This window comes from Lichenostomus cassidix, chromosome 8 (genome assembly GCF_008360975.1).
Source record: "Lichenostomus cassidix isolate B80296 chromosome 8, HeHo_3.0, whole genome shotgun sequence".
In the NCBI taxonomy this organism is placed as follows: domain Eukaryota; kingdom Metazoa; phylum Chordata; class Aves; order Passeriformes; family Meliphagidae; genus Lichenostomus; species Lichenostomus cassidix.
Genome location: NC_139489.1, coordinates 20199902 through 20213804, shown reverse-complemented (window position 1 = coordinate 20213804; position 13903 = coordinate 20199902). Strand labels below are relative to the sequence as shown.

At 38.2% G+C, this 13903-nt stretch overlaps 1 protein-coding gene across 3 annotated transcripts in view; it reads left to right on the top strand.

Annotated features, from left to right (window-relative positions):
- Positions 1 to 13903, top strand: part of VAV3 (vav guanine nucleotide exchange factor 3) — a 150668-nt gene that overhangs the window by 91171 nt on the left and 45594 nt on the right. For all 3 annotated transcript variants that reach the window (XM_085068248.1, XM_085068250.1, XM_085068247.1), the window contains exons 18-19: positions 6747 to 6769; positions 9765 to 9810. In XM_085068248.1, coding sequence (XP_084924374.1) covers positions 6747 to 6769; positions 9765 to 9810 — 69 coding nt within the window. The remainder of the gene's footprint in view (positions 1 to 6746; positions 6770 to 9764; positions 9811 to 13903) is intronic.

Below are 13903 nucleotides of genomic sequence, written 5' to 3'. Positions count from 1 at the left end.
TTAATAGAGTGGAAAAACATACACATATAGTTCCCTTCACAAGAACAATCTTCTGTGGTGTAAATCACCCCTACTTCTACTTTTTTCTTTGTCTTGCTCCCTTTCTTTAATCACTTCTGTAGTTTTTATTTTAATTGGATAGCTGACACCCCAGGAGGCAGGAGCTTGTCTTTCTGTTCCTCTGTAAATATCTGTGGACACATATGGTGCAACATGTATCAGTAAGAATGACCATGAATGCCTAGATAACAAAAGGTTTGATTTCTCGCAATTTTCCTGCATACTTAAGCAATACTGTACACTTGCTGGAGAGAACAAAATAACAGCAACAACAAATCACATTCCTTCTTCTTTGTCACTGGAAAAAAATGTAATTTTAAAATTCAAAAAAGCAGAATAGTATTTTGGATTTTACTTTAAATCATCTTCCTGATGTTTGTAGAATTACACAGTACAGAAATTTCAAGCAGCTGGATGGTTAAGATTCTTTTATGTGTTACATGTTTGGGTTGCAACCAAGTGTTCAGCCCTCTGTCTTGTCTTTGAACTTTACTTTCTCTTCTCAGTCTATTTTTTCTACTATGCAAAGATTGCTGTAGCTCTCATACAGAACAGGAGAGTTGTGCCTCTTCTATCTGCTCTTGAGCCAAAAGGACGGGAGGTGCTAAGCTGTGTCTTTCCTTACAGCCTGCTCTGAGATCATAGCTGCAAAAACTGCAGCTCTTGCCATGCTTCCCTTGCTTTATCAATCAATGAAGATGGAAAGGACAAGGGGATTTGCTTACTTAGCTGAAAATGTGTCATCCCTCCACCTGATAAAGGGGCTTCAGCCAATGACTAAGAAGGAAAATCTTAGATTTTTCTGTAATGTTTTCCACTTTTACTCTTTATTTGCCTTTCTAAAGAAAGAAATGTTGATTGAGCAGTGCTGGGCATTCATAATGTGTAGAGAGCAAAGAAAGGTTTAAAGAGGAGTTTTACCAGCACCTGCTTCCATAAATAGGCCAGACAGGGATGGGACAATTTAGACTCTCTGAAATATTGGTTAGTGCACTTCAAATATGAATTATCTTTTGGAGCTGTATTTTAACTATTCCAGAGCTCTGCTGAGGAGTGAGGTCTCCCAAAAGTTATCTGCCATGCCTGCTAAGTTATGAAATGTTATTAAAGGCATGCAGACATAAAGATATAATGTAAAATTCAATATTTTCGCTGCACTTTGTGGAAGAAGTGTGCTCTCTATGCACAAAAATCTGACGTGGTTTTAATTTTGAATATTTTCCATTTGAAATATTTAGAGAAATTAATTTATGATAAACCTAGTATTTTTTTACAGTGTCATTTGCTGCTCCTGCGGGAAATGAGCAAAGGGTTGTACAGCAGTAAAATGCCTGGAACACTTATTTTATTGCTATGTTTGGTGGGTTTTTTGTTTTGTTTTGGTGGTTTGGTTTTTTTTCCCCCTTCATTTTTTTCTAGGGGACTATTACAGCCTTTTTCACAGGGTATAATGTACATGAAACTGAGTCATCCTTTTGTGAAACTGAACGTTATGATTCCCCAGTCGTGTGGTATTAGTTACGGCCACAGACATAGAATATATAAGTGTAAATATATGTTTTCTGTTTATTCTGGTGTTCTGTCTTCTGCCAATGCCATTCCAGATGCTTCACAGCAAAGTGCAAATCCTCTGTGTGGTAGACAATGTCCAGGAATGATGTTCCTTGCTTGATCCTGTTAAATTTTCTTTCTGTCTTTTTTGGTGTTTGAAGTGTTTTTACATCTTGTAAATGTTTTTGCATGGCTTCCCTATTTGGAAATATCTAACTGCTTTTCAGAGTGTTAGAACAGTGAGTTCTCTGTGAACTTGTGACTTTGGGATTTTTTGAGAAGTCTTGACTGACTGCTTCTCTATGATAAATTATTTTGACCTCTTAATAGTACATTCTCTAAACAGAATAGTTTCATTTTTTAATTATCTTTTTATAACTGTAATTTTTTCTATGTTTCAAATAATTTTAATTCCTATTCTGTAAACCTCTCCTACTTCTAGAGGTCTATTTGAAAAAAAGGTGATCAGAGTTCAAAGCACTGTAGTGGGAATATGCCATTAGGTTTCTCAAAGGCATTTGAATTTTTCTTGGTGTCTTCTGATTTTGTAAAGTTTAAGATCCTGTTTTCTTTATAGACCACAGAGCAGTTGTTTTTGCTAGCCTTTCTGAAATGATGCTTAGAACTTTCCTGAGTGGATTAAATATTTTTAAATTTTATTCCCAGTTGCACTTAGTGAAAATTCAAAAGACAGACATCCAAAGACAGATGAAACCTTTTGAATGATAAAATTATTGTCAGATTCAAATGATACACTTATGAGAGAAACATTGACAAAATCTGAAAAGAAATTGTTGTGTTCTCATGCTATGCCTTATACACAAACATATGCCATTTCTTCAGATGTTTTGCTTCAAAGAGGGCCAGTTCAGCAGACTGTAGAAATTTTAGTGATAAAAATGCAGAGTTAATCAGTTGAATTAATGAACAGAACAAAATGTTTGCATTTAGCCCTTGGGTTTTTTTGGTTTCTGTTCCTGCCCTTGCTGCTGTAAATCAGCAGTGCTGGTTGAAGTCCTCTGTGCTCATTTCTGTCATTATTGATTTAACAGGTTTTTCCCCTCCCCTTAAATGCTGTCCTGTACATCCTCAAATAGTCCCCTACATTTTCATGTATTTTACTTTTCTGCCCTATCACTTAATCTTTCTGTGATATGGAACTCTTGCTAATGTTCTGATGAACTCCTTTGAGTCTGATTGCACTGTCTTAAACACAAGACTGTATGAAATCCTTAAACACAAGGATTAGAAAATGGATGCACATGTTTCTGTGTAAGGTCATTTATAAGGACATATGTGACGTTCTCTGGTGGCTGACAAGGGCCTCTCCTCTCTCTTGTTACATCTTCTGGCTTCTCAACTGCGTTCCTATGTCTTACTTAATGGCACAGAGCAATTTCACTCATCTGGGGATGCTTTCCCACTAGATGGAAGGGTTTGTGTCTGGGAATGCTTAAGAGTGTGGCCCTGGGTAAGCAAGCATCAGTAAGACACAGCTTTAGTAGCCAAAGGGAGAAGCTGTATCCCTTGTTGTTCCCACCTTTATTGCACAGATTGTTCTATGTCCCTTGCAATTCCTTGTGAGGCCTCATAGGATTGATAAAACAGAATCACTCTGCCCAGAACATACTGAAGAACTCTGGTCTGTTTCGTAGTCTAAACCAGCAGAACGAACAATTCATTTCTATTTCCAAACTGGAATTTTTCCAAGTCCATCCTATTATATTGAATGAAGTGTTCACAGGCAAATGCTTGCTGGTTCTACTGACTATTGAATATTTCAATTAGAGAAACCTCCAATAAGGATTCTAGGATCTGAAAGTGTTTTGAATATTTTAAATACAGTGCCAAACCCACAGAATTTTCTTCTTTCTATTGCTTTTCCCAGGGAATTTTAAAGGTGTGTCTCATCAGTTCATAAATAGATTAGAGAAACATTAGCTGGTCATTTTTATAGTAAATCTTAGTTAATTTTTACATGATTTCTTTCTCATTTGGATAATTACATTTGTAAAGTTACTATATTTCTTGAGACGGAAAAGAAGTTTCTTCAACTGTGTGATGAAAGAAAATGTTGCCATATGAATGGGTTAAGCTTAGAGTTTTTTTCATACAGTAAGGTGCATGCCCAATAATACAGTCCATGCTTTTCATGTCCTAATTGCTTGCTACAGCACATTAGAGGTTATTCATGAAAAGCCAGTAGTCTTGACATCTGAAAAGAAACCAGCAGCTTTCACTATTTATGTTTTTGCTGACTTAATCAATAGTTGCAAAGTTGCTGGCTCTCCTCCAAACCTCTCTTGTCAACTGAATTGACAAGTAAATGCTCAAACCTCACCAAGTTCATTGGAGTTAAACCACTTTTTCAAAACTGCAACAAAGGTTGAGCTGTATTGTTTAACTAATGATTCTTGCTCAACCTGAACAAAAGCCACCTGGGGGCTTGGTATTTTTTAGGGTCCTACAGTGTGGTACATCTGGGTACATTTCTAATTTTGTTCTAATTGTGCAATGACTGACTAAATGACTGGAAAGGAACACGTAGTCCCACAGCTCCTTCCAAGGGACTTAGTTTATAGGTCCTGCATTTTAAATATTTTGCGTTTCCTTTTAAAATAGAAAGGTGAGTAGCTTATTACATATACTTTTATTTACTGTCCATTTAGTTAGTGTGTAAATCCATCTGCTCTGTTGCATCCCTGAAGAGCAGCTTATTCCCATTTTCTGAGCTGTGTTCCCTCACTTACTGAGACCAGCTGCTGTTCCTCTTGCTTCTGTAGTAAAATATAATTATCAAAATGTGACCCAGTGGTAACATGGCCTCAGTGAATAAACAAAAACACCCCCAAACCTGTGCTGAGCTATGGCATTAATTAAGTCGCTGTCAGAACTGGGGACTCACTTGATGGTTTCATTGGCACATTGGTGATAAGCAGGAACTTGAATTAAAGTTGTCATGTGTGAAATATCTGCAAGTGCATATCCTCAGACATTACTTTGTTTCTTTTTTCTAAAAATAGAAATGAGGGTTTTCTTGCTCTTGTACTTGTGTAATTTTTGGAAAACAGGTCTTTAATGAAGAAATGATATAAATATTTCAATACAGAATATTCTGAAATAAAGGAATATTTAAACTGTAAAAAATTAACAATAAAAAATCTTATTTTCTCCATAGGCTTTTATGTAGAAATACAAATACTGGATATTTTTTTCTATTCCTGACGTGTTAATAGTGAAGCCACAAATTTTGGTCCATCAGTGTTGGGTCTCTTTTAAACAAATTCCTCACTTCCCTTTTAATGAAATTTATTTTACATGAATGATCAGGAGTATTTATTATCTTCTTATGCTGTGATATCTGAATCAAGTTATTCAATTACTGAAAATTAATCACTGAGTTTCCTAGTTATTTTTTATGAAAAGGTTTGGGATGCTCTGATCACCAGATGGACCTCATTGATCTAGTTAGACTTGGAATATTTTTTAGAGGTAAAAATAACATTCAACAGCAATGTTTAAAAATCAGATTCCTTCATTCCCATTCCCACAGAATGGTATTTCCATTTCAACTTTTTGATAAATGATCTGCTATAGGTAACTAAATACAGGTCTTTAGAATATAGATAAGAAAGAAAACCCCTGCATCTGGAATTTGAAGTTTTGGCCTCCTTTGCAAGTACTTGCCTATATGACTTCCATTCCTTTGAAGTCATTCATAATGCTAAGAGATCAAGCATTCAAAAAAGGTGGTTTTATTCAGATTTTGTAAAAAAATTCTGAGAGGCATATCAAGTTGTGAATTACCAAAATTATGTTGAATTTCAGTGGCATTTGGGCAACTAATTCCTTCAGGCTGCTTAGAAAACCTCAACAGATTACCTGCATCTCCTCCTATGGGCGGGCGGGCTTATTTTCCTTCTCTTTGCTCACTCTACAAATGCAAACTACTACTTCTGGAGAGCTTATAATCGCTTTAGTGCTTTCTGTAGCTGGCAGGATGAGGTGTCTTTGGCGCGGGGACTGAAGGCGTACGTGAGCGGAGCCGTGCCAGCGCTGGAGCGGCCGCGCCCGCCCGGCCCAGAGTGCGCAGCTGCGGGCTCGGCCTCGGCACGTCTGAGCGCCTGGGCACCCAGTGCTCCCGGGCCGGGGCGTTTGTTTTCCCACCCTTCACTGCTGCACGGAGCCTTTCTAGTGAAACAGAAGGGACTTGCACTTAAAGTTGGTTTGTTTTACTGTGGATATGCCTTTCTGTTTAGAAGGTATTACGATAAAAATTGTCAAATGTGCGGAAGTACACAGAGCGCAGGCATGCAGCTTGTGCTGTGCCTCAGCAGCGTGTGTTGTGCGAGAGCACACACGGGTAAATACAGCTGTGTGTGCTTTGGTAAGGTACCGACCCACAATGTGGGGTATACCCAAATACCTGCTATCAGATTAGACATTCAAAGGACACGTAAAAAAGAGATCTCCTTTTGTACTTTTTGTGTTGTGTGGTGGTGTGTGTATGCTGAAGTGTTACTGGCTTTATGCAGACTTTCTGATCTCCCACCGTTTTTTTTCCCTTAATTTTTTAAGCAGTACCATAACATTTATAGTAAAGGCAAATAAACCAGCAGGGGCTTCAGTCTCTGGTATACTAATGCAATGCTGAATTGAACTTAGACATGAAATGCAGAGCACTTTGAAGCTAAAGGTACACATTTTATCTTCATACACCTTGCCACACTGTGAAAAGACAGAGACAAAAAAAGGTGTGAACTCGACTTGCAATGAACTGTAGCTTTGAGTTCCCAACGAGGCAGTATTTATCAAGCATTTTTGCAATGTTGTCAGGGTTTGTCAGGTGTGCTGTCCCGGCCTGCCGTGCCGCTGCTGGAGCGTGCAGGTGCCCTGCAGCCGCAGCCAGCCCCGGCCATGGGCGCAGCCCGGCGGGGCCAATGAGCGCCGGCAGCGCAGCGAGCTTTGCACAACAGCACCCGGCGCGCCCCGGCCTCTGGGGTGCCTGCACGGATCAGGTGGCAAAGGGAGGCAGCAGGGTTTTCTCTAACACCACACAGCACAGGCTGAGATTGCTCTATAAAAGGTCTACAGTTTGCAATCACCAATAATGCCAATTTTTACTTATGTTTCAGAACACGGAAACGCGAAACACGAGGTAAGGATTCTTTTTCTTTTGCATGCGATGTTTGTGTTGTTGGTGACATAAGAGCTCCTTATTACTTTGTGCACATGCAGATGGAGAAGGTATGTTTTTCTTCTGGGTTTGCAAACAGATTTATTTAGAGAGCTGTAGAAGTTGTCTAAGCAACAAGGTATTTGTGATTAAATATGAATGTTTTCTGCTCAAAATGTGAGTTAGACTTGCAGAGATATGACAGTGTTGAGAGCACTGAAAGGGGTGGAGGTGCTTTTTTAAGCTACAGGTAAGAAAACATACATTACTTCACTAACTGGTGGTTAGATCCTTACTGTTCCTAGACAAAATCTGGCTGTAGAGTTAAAAGTATTCTTTTTTTTTTTTTTTTTCCTCTGGCATGCCAGAGAACTGTGGGGTGATGAAAGATTGCAGGGCAATGTTTGCCTCTTCATGTGAAAAGGCTACAGTTGCAGAGGTATTCTGTGGTATGGAGTTTATTTAATCTGGACAGCATGTTGGAATGGACCTGAACAGAGGAACTGCTGTAATGCACATGGTGTGACTTGCTGTCAGCTCAAGAGGGCTGAAAGCCACCCTGGGTTATTTTCTAGCCAGCGCCTGGTGCATCTCCACTGTTGCACAGAAGGGCATAGCAGCTGGGTTTTGTACATCCCTTCTGACAAAAGAGAGGCAGCACTTCAGACCTAGAGCATAATAGTTTCTAGCATCTATTTTAGATCAGAACTTTATGGTAATGTAACTGGTCAAATGACATGCCAGTTATGAACAGCATGTGAGTATATATGTCACTGCACTCCATAAGCATGGCTGTGTTTGATGCTGTTGCCAATATGGGTAGTGGGAGATGTTACTGCTGACATGGCTGATGGTAGTTGTGTGCAGGGCTGACCACATCTGTGCTCTCGGATGTTTGAGCTGTTGGGGTGTCACTGTAACCCCAGACAGCAGTGGGGCTGGGTGAGGGCAGCCCTGCACCCTCTGGTAAGCTCCTGGGATGTGGGCCCTGGGTGAGCTCCAGCTCCTGGGGACCTGCAGGGGAATTGTATGGTGACTGGGGAGCTCTAGCAGAGGAGAGGAGTGTGCTGCCTATGCCCAGCCCCTGCCTGTGCCCAGCCCCTGCCTCTGCCTGCTCTCCTAGCTGCACCCTCAGCTATGCCTCTGGTCAGGTGCTGTGCAGCCTTTTGTGTCTCTGCCTTGACACATGCACTAAGGGCACTGTAAACTATGATAATTGCAGCATGGTCCATTTGCCTGATGCCTTTCCAGTCCTGCAGCTGGCAGACACGGCCAGATAGCTGCAAACAGAGGGTCTACTGGGGCCTTGTGGACAAGGCTGCTAGTCTTTGTAAAGCTAACTGTGACAAACGTACTGTGTCTGGATGAAAAAATAGGTATACTGTTTTTTCTTGTTAAAAAAATAAAGGCCTCCTTTCTGGTGCTATGGATTTGCTATTGCCTATTGAGTTGATCTGAAGGATTACATTCATTTTTACCAAGATTCCTGTTTAAGTGCCTGTTTTAATTCTCTGTGCAGAAGAAAACTTGAGCATGGACGAGGAACTATCATGTTGGAAAACATGGATTTAGGTTTCATACCAGTAATATAAAGAATCTGCCAGTACTGCAATGTTTTTAAGGGTATTGAGCATGTTTTCAGCAAGCTCAAGAATTATTTCCATAAAACTGTTTTCCATCCAGTCCTTTGGTGTATATTACTGAGGTTGTCACAGTCCCTCTGTTGTTTTTATTTCAATTAAATATATCTCTATGTCCTTTCTTTTCTTTGCACTTTCTTTTCTGAGTCGTGCCCCTTTCCCTCTCATGCAAATCTGTGGTTACTCACCAATCTGCATCAAACTGTGTCAATGACATGGCTTCCATCTCTAAAAAACAATATATAATATAATTGAACATTTTGCTTTTATCCAGTACTCTTGTCTTCATTGTGACAGCAGCTTTAAACTTTCATTCTATCCACTACAGATGAAGCAAAACTTGTATCCCTTCTTAAATTAGACTTGTGGGGTACAGAGAGGATATGTCCAAGGACTTGAGTTTGAAAGGTGTTTTCAAACCGAGCTTTTCATTTTGCTTGCTAGCTGCAGGGCTTGGTAATTTGGTTATGCCTCAGGTTACTGCTTTCTGGCTTGCCTTGGTGTGTGTCCTGCATCAGCTTATATCATCGGCAAGTAAATCAGAGCAACCTAATTGTTCCCTTTGTTATGCAACATGCTTTTCTCTCCTTGGTTTGATTAAAAAATAAATAAATGCATGAACTGTCATGCAAGTTACCAGATAAAACAAGTTTGCAAAAGCAGATGATTAGTTCACAGATATGCATTATTTCACAATGAAATTTCTGGGGATCCATATTAAGTGTCTTGGTGTATAAAATATAGAAAAGAAATTGAAATAATATGAGTCTTGTCAGAGAATTTCTGATTTCACACAACTCTGGTTCCCCCAGTTTTAGAGAGAGAAGTTACTAAATGTATTTAAGTACTTGCCCAGAAAATAAGAAAATTAAATTCCATAGAGAATTGTAGCTAACTTCAGTATGAAGTAGAAGTAGTGAAAATTTCTACCTTATTAAAGCAATGTAAGTGGCTTTGACTTTTGTGCTGGTGGATGTTATCTGGGGCAGATAATGCCTGACTGCATGTTTTTCTCCTGTCCTATTCATAAAAGATTAAAAAATACATTTGTTCCTAGTATCAAAAAATCTTGATGTATGAACAAACTTCCTGTGGACTGAGACTCTTTCAGCCTAGTGTCAGAAAAGAAATGAGATATATGAAAAAAAGTCAACATTACTAAGAATATATTTCAAAGTGTGATCTTTCTAAAAGATAAAGATAATTGTGTTGGTGGTTGGGGGAAATAACTTAAGAAAACCAGCTTTGCTTAGTAGATTGTGGGAATGAAAGGATTGCAATGTGCCTCCATGAAAACATGTTTATTCATATCCTTGATTCTTATTTTTGCTCTGCAGAAACGAACAAATGGAATTAGAAGAAGCTCTAGACATGTGGACCCAGGTTTGTGTCATGACTTTCTAATACTTAAGCATTAAATAAAAAGAGTGAAAAAGCTGTAATTTGCTTTAAGTTGCATTATGAATGCTACTGCCATGCATACAATGCTGAGAACTTGATTGCTGAAGTCATGAAGGTCTAAAGTGATTGCTCTGTTTGTGATTTCAAAGATAAGGTCAGCTGGTTGAACTCTTAATTTTTTCCCTTGGTTTTTCTTTAAGCAGAGCTTTGGTTCTGTTTGAACAACAAAATGCCTCTGGGCTTTCAGTTAACATGACCCACCCTATTGTACTCTGTAGTTTTAAAAGAAATAACTGAGGGATGTATAGCAGACAGTTGCTGATGAAGCTCAGGTTTTAATTCTTCAAGTTGTTGGTATTCTCAGCTCCTAACTGTAGTGGTGCTCAGTGCTTAACTGTATAAGTTGCTTTTCTGAAAGGCATAAACCAATTGAAGTTTTATATTGAATTTCAAAGTGATTTTATTTTTCCTCTTAGTTTACGGTAGATAGTTTTGTGGAATCATGGCAGCAACAGCCCTTAAGAAAATTAAATGCTTGCTTATAGGTTTTATACTCAAGTGGGTGAACATTTCCTCTGGAGACCCATTCTGTGTCTGTATAAAATATTCAATGTTTTTCAGTGTTAACTGTGGGATATTTTTAGTGTCATTTTTTTACAGTAATTACATTTCTGTCCTTTATGTTTCTTGTATAGTTTAATTACTGGAGATTTGTTATGCAGATATTATTTGGAATAAAAGTAAGCTGTGGATTATTAAATATTTCTAGATGTGGACATCTGAGAATAGTTGGAGTTAAACATTAAACAGGATGGCAATTCTGTACACCACATTACAGCTTGGCAGAGCTAAGCACTTTTCAAAAAGTAGGAATGCAGGTTGTGCCACTAGCATTGCAGCTGCCTTGGCTTAGAAAGTCTAAATGTTGTAACTAGCTGAAGCAGACCACACCTTTCTTACTCACGTACCTTTGACATGTTTTGGAACACGTATTGTCACTTTGTTCCCTCTAGCAAAAGAAACCTGCTTCATGGTTCTAGAAATTGTTCTGTGTGTCGTGACAACTGCAGTCATAAAAGAGGCGCATGAACACCCTGTAACTCTCAAAATTAGTATAGTCAGAGGGGAAAACATCAATAATAGGAATTCAGTCATGCAGAAGAGGATGAGAATATTACTTCCAAGACTGAGTTCTTCCCATTCATTGGTACATATTGCAGTGAAGTGTAATTGTGTGCTAGAAGAATAGTCCTTTTAGGTTCAGGACCTTTAGACACAGCTGTCTCATATAGAGTCATAGAAGGTCCAGTAATTTAGCTTTGAGAATCTTTTGAGTGTACTGGTGATTTTACTTGCTGTTGAAGTCTGATAGAAGTATTTGCAGGATCTTTATATACAAGGATACTTTAAAAGCAGTTTTCATTGAAGGGTAAATACCACTGAAATCACCAACAGTAGTTGAATTAAGTAGGTGTTTAAAAGCTGTATGTAACCAACGCCTACAATACAGTTCTCCCTCCCCCGCCCTTGTCCATTTAGCTACACAGAACAGTTCTTTGAGTTATTGGGATAATCTTGTTGCATAGTGAAGTTCTTGGTCCTCATAATATTTTTGAAGCCAATAGAAATGCAGAACATCTGTATGAGCTTTAGGTCCCTTTATTAGAGACATTGTTGCAGAAGACTTCTTACACAATTGCTTCTGACATTTTAAAGGTTTTGAATAAATAATTATGAGAAGTATATTACATAGTAATGTGCTCTGTATGTGTACTGTCAGTTTTCAAATGAAATGAGCTTTTTGTTCTGCATTTTGTCAGGACAGGCATTCTGTGTCCTCCTGTAACTCTGAGGATCTAAGTACTATTGTTCGTCAGGTTGCACATTGCTGTGAGAGACAGATGCTTATCCAGAGAGCAGCCCATGTAGGAGATCAGTTATGTGAGGCTTGCATTACTGCATTGATCCTCAGAGCTTTTCAAGAGCACTGCCATGTAAAATTCCAAAGAGTCTGAGTACCAGGATGCTTTTTGCTGAGAGGTAGTCAAAAGGTTGACTGCCCAGCCTGCTTTGTCTTCAGAAGGTTTGGTATGCTGCTACTGGTACCAGTGATGCATGTGATGGTGCCAAAGCATGGGTGCTGGGTTAGGAAGCAGACACTTGCTGTGAATCAATAACCAGCACCTGCACTGACTAAATATTGATGGAGTTTGATATCACCAATAAATACAAATATCTTGGGTTGCAGCTTGTCAAGATTATGTTCTGTTACGTCCATCTTTGGCTGTTTTAGTACAGAATAATGAATAGCATGGTCAAGTTGATGCATTATGCTTTTCTTTTTATACTTGTTAGAGTCAAATTCAACTTTTGCTGATACAGCTTAGCCCAGAATGAAAAATAATTTGAAGTGTGCTGAGATGTAGTGCAGGTCTAAACAAAACAATGTGAGGATATTGGATTAAGATATGTTGTCTTCTGCTAGTAAAGCTCATTGATGAAGAAACCTATCTAGCTGAAGTACCCTAAAAGCAATAAGCTGGTTTTTGGCTTTTTCATTTGTTTTTCTTTGCAGTTGGGATAAAAGTTTTGACATTGACAGTTTCTTTCTCGAGATATACTTTGTGCTGAATAAGAAAGAAGGGTGGAAAGAAAAATGATTAATGGATGATGAGGCAGAGAAATTCTCATAAAATGAAAACGTGTGCAAAAAATGTGTGCAGAAACTGTAAAAGTGAAGAAAAAACTGGAAATCATAAAAAATATGGCTTTAATTTTAAGCTGTGCACTAGGCCTTCAGCCTGCAGTCCAGTTGCAGAGAGCCTCCTGAATTGCTTCATTTTCTAAGTTTTAGAGGGACAGGTGTTAAATAACCTTTCTTTGGATTAAACAGGAGATAATAAAAGCCATTGATGAAATGAAGCAGTGAATACACCTACAGCTGTAAGTCCAGGGAAAATTTGGTCTACAGCTTGCATGTGACTGTAAAACCACATAATTCTGCTTAAATACTTTTAAGGAGTGATCAGACTGGTGTCAGTTTTTGCATAGAATGGGCATGTGAAATAATAATTATATGACATTTTATTCTTGTGTAGGGAATATGTTCAGGCGTGGGATTTGCACTATTGACTTAAATGACAAATGAACTATTCATATGTATATTCTTACGCACAAATTCGTATTGTGTGAATTCTTGAGAAGGATGATGCAGTCTGACCAATGTTTTTAATGGAAATAATTTCATATATATTTTAATATGAGTAAAAATTACTGTCTTTCTCAGCTATTGAAATAGTATAGTGTGTGTTTGTTGTATTTTTTTTTCAGTGTAAAGAGTCTAAATGTGATAGATTCACAGCTTAGTGTTTTTGAAACTGGTTTTACCCTAAACACTTCTGCTAATATAAACATTGGAATTTTAAACTCCAGAAGTGTGAAAGTATATTTCATATCAGAAGGATAAACTGGGTAAAAATAGAACACTAGAAGCCTCATAGTCAAGATTCAGTGCAGATTAAACTCAAAATCTGATATGTGAAAGATCGCTGTTGAGCATGTTCTGACTTCTTAAATAGCTGACTTTTTTATGAGCAAGGATTAAAGATTAGAAAACCTCAGTTCTGAACTGAGGACCACAACCAATATGTCTCTTCCCTTCACATAAAATAAAATATTGTCTGGCTTTTTTGGGATGGAGGGACTCAGTACTAGCAAGTGATGTATACAATGAAATAGCTTGGGCAAATGTATTTTTCAGCCCAGGAATTCAAAGTTCAAATAACAATTTTTAAAAGAAGTATTTGTAGTTCTGGTTGGTGTCTGGTCCATATTTGCTTTGTGAATGTTCTAATATTGGTTTTACAGAGATTATTAAAAAAAACCCCAGGATCTGAAGAGAGTCACTGGGTTTATGGCCTGAAGTATATTTATTAAACAAACAACAACAACAATCAGTGTAGGGAGAAGTAAAATACTGGAGATACGTTAATTTCATTAGCTGTAGTGGGAAATAAGCTACTTTGTGCTTCATATTTTGTTGAAATTGGATTTTGGAATCTTTTAACTAGGTTCT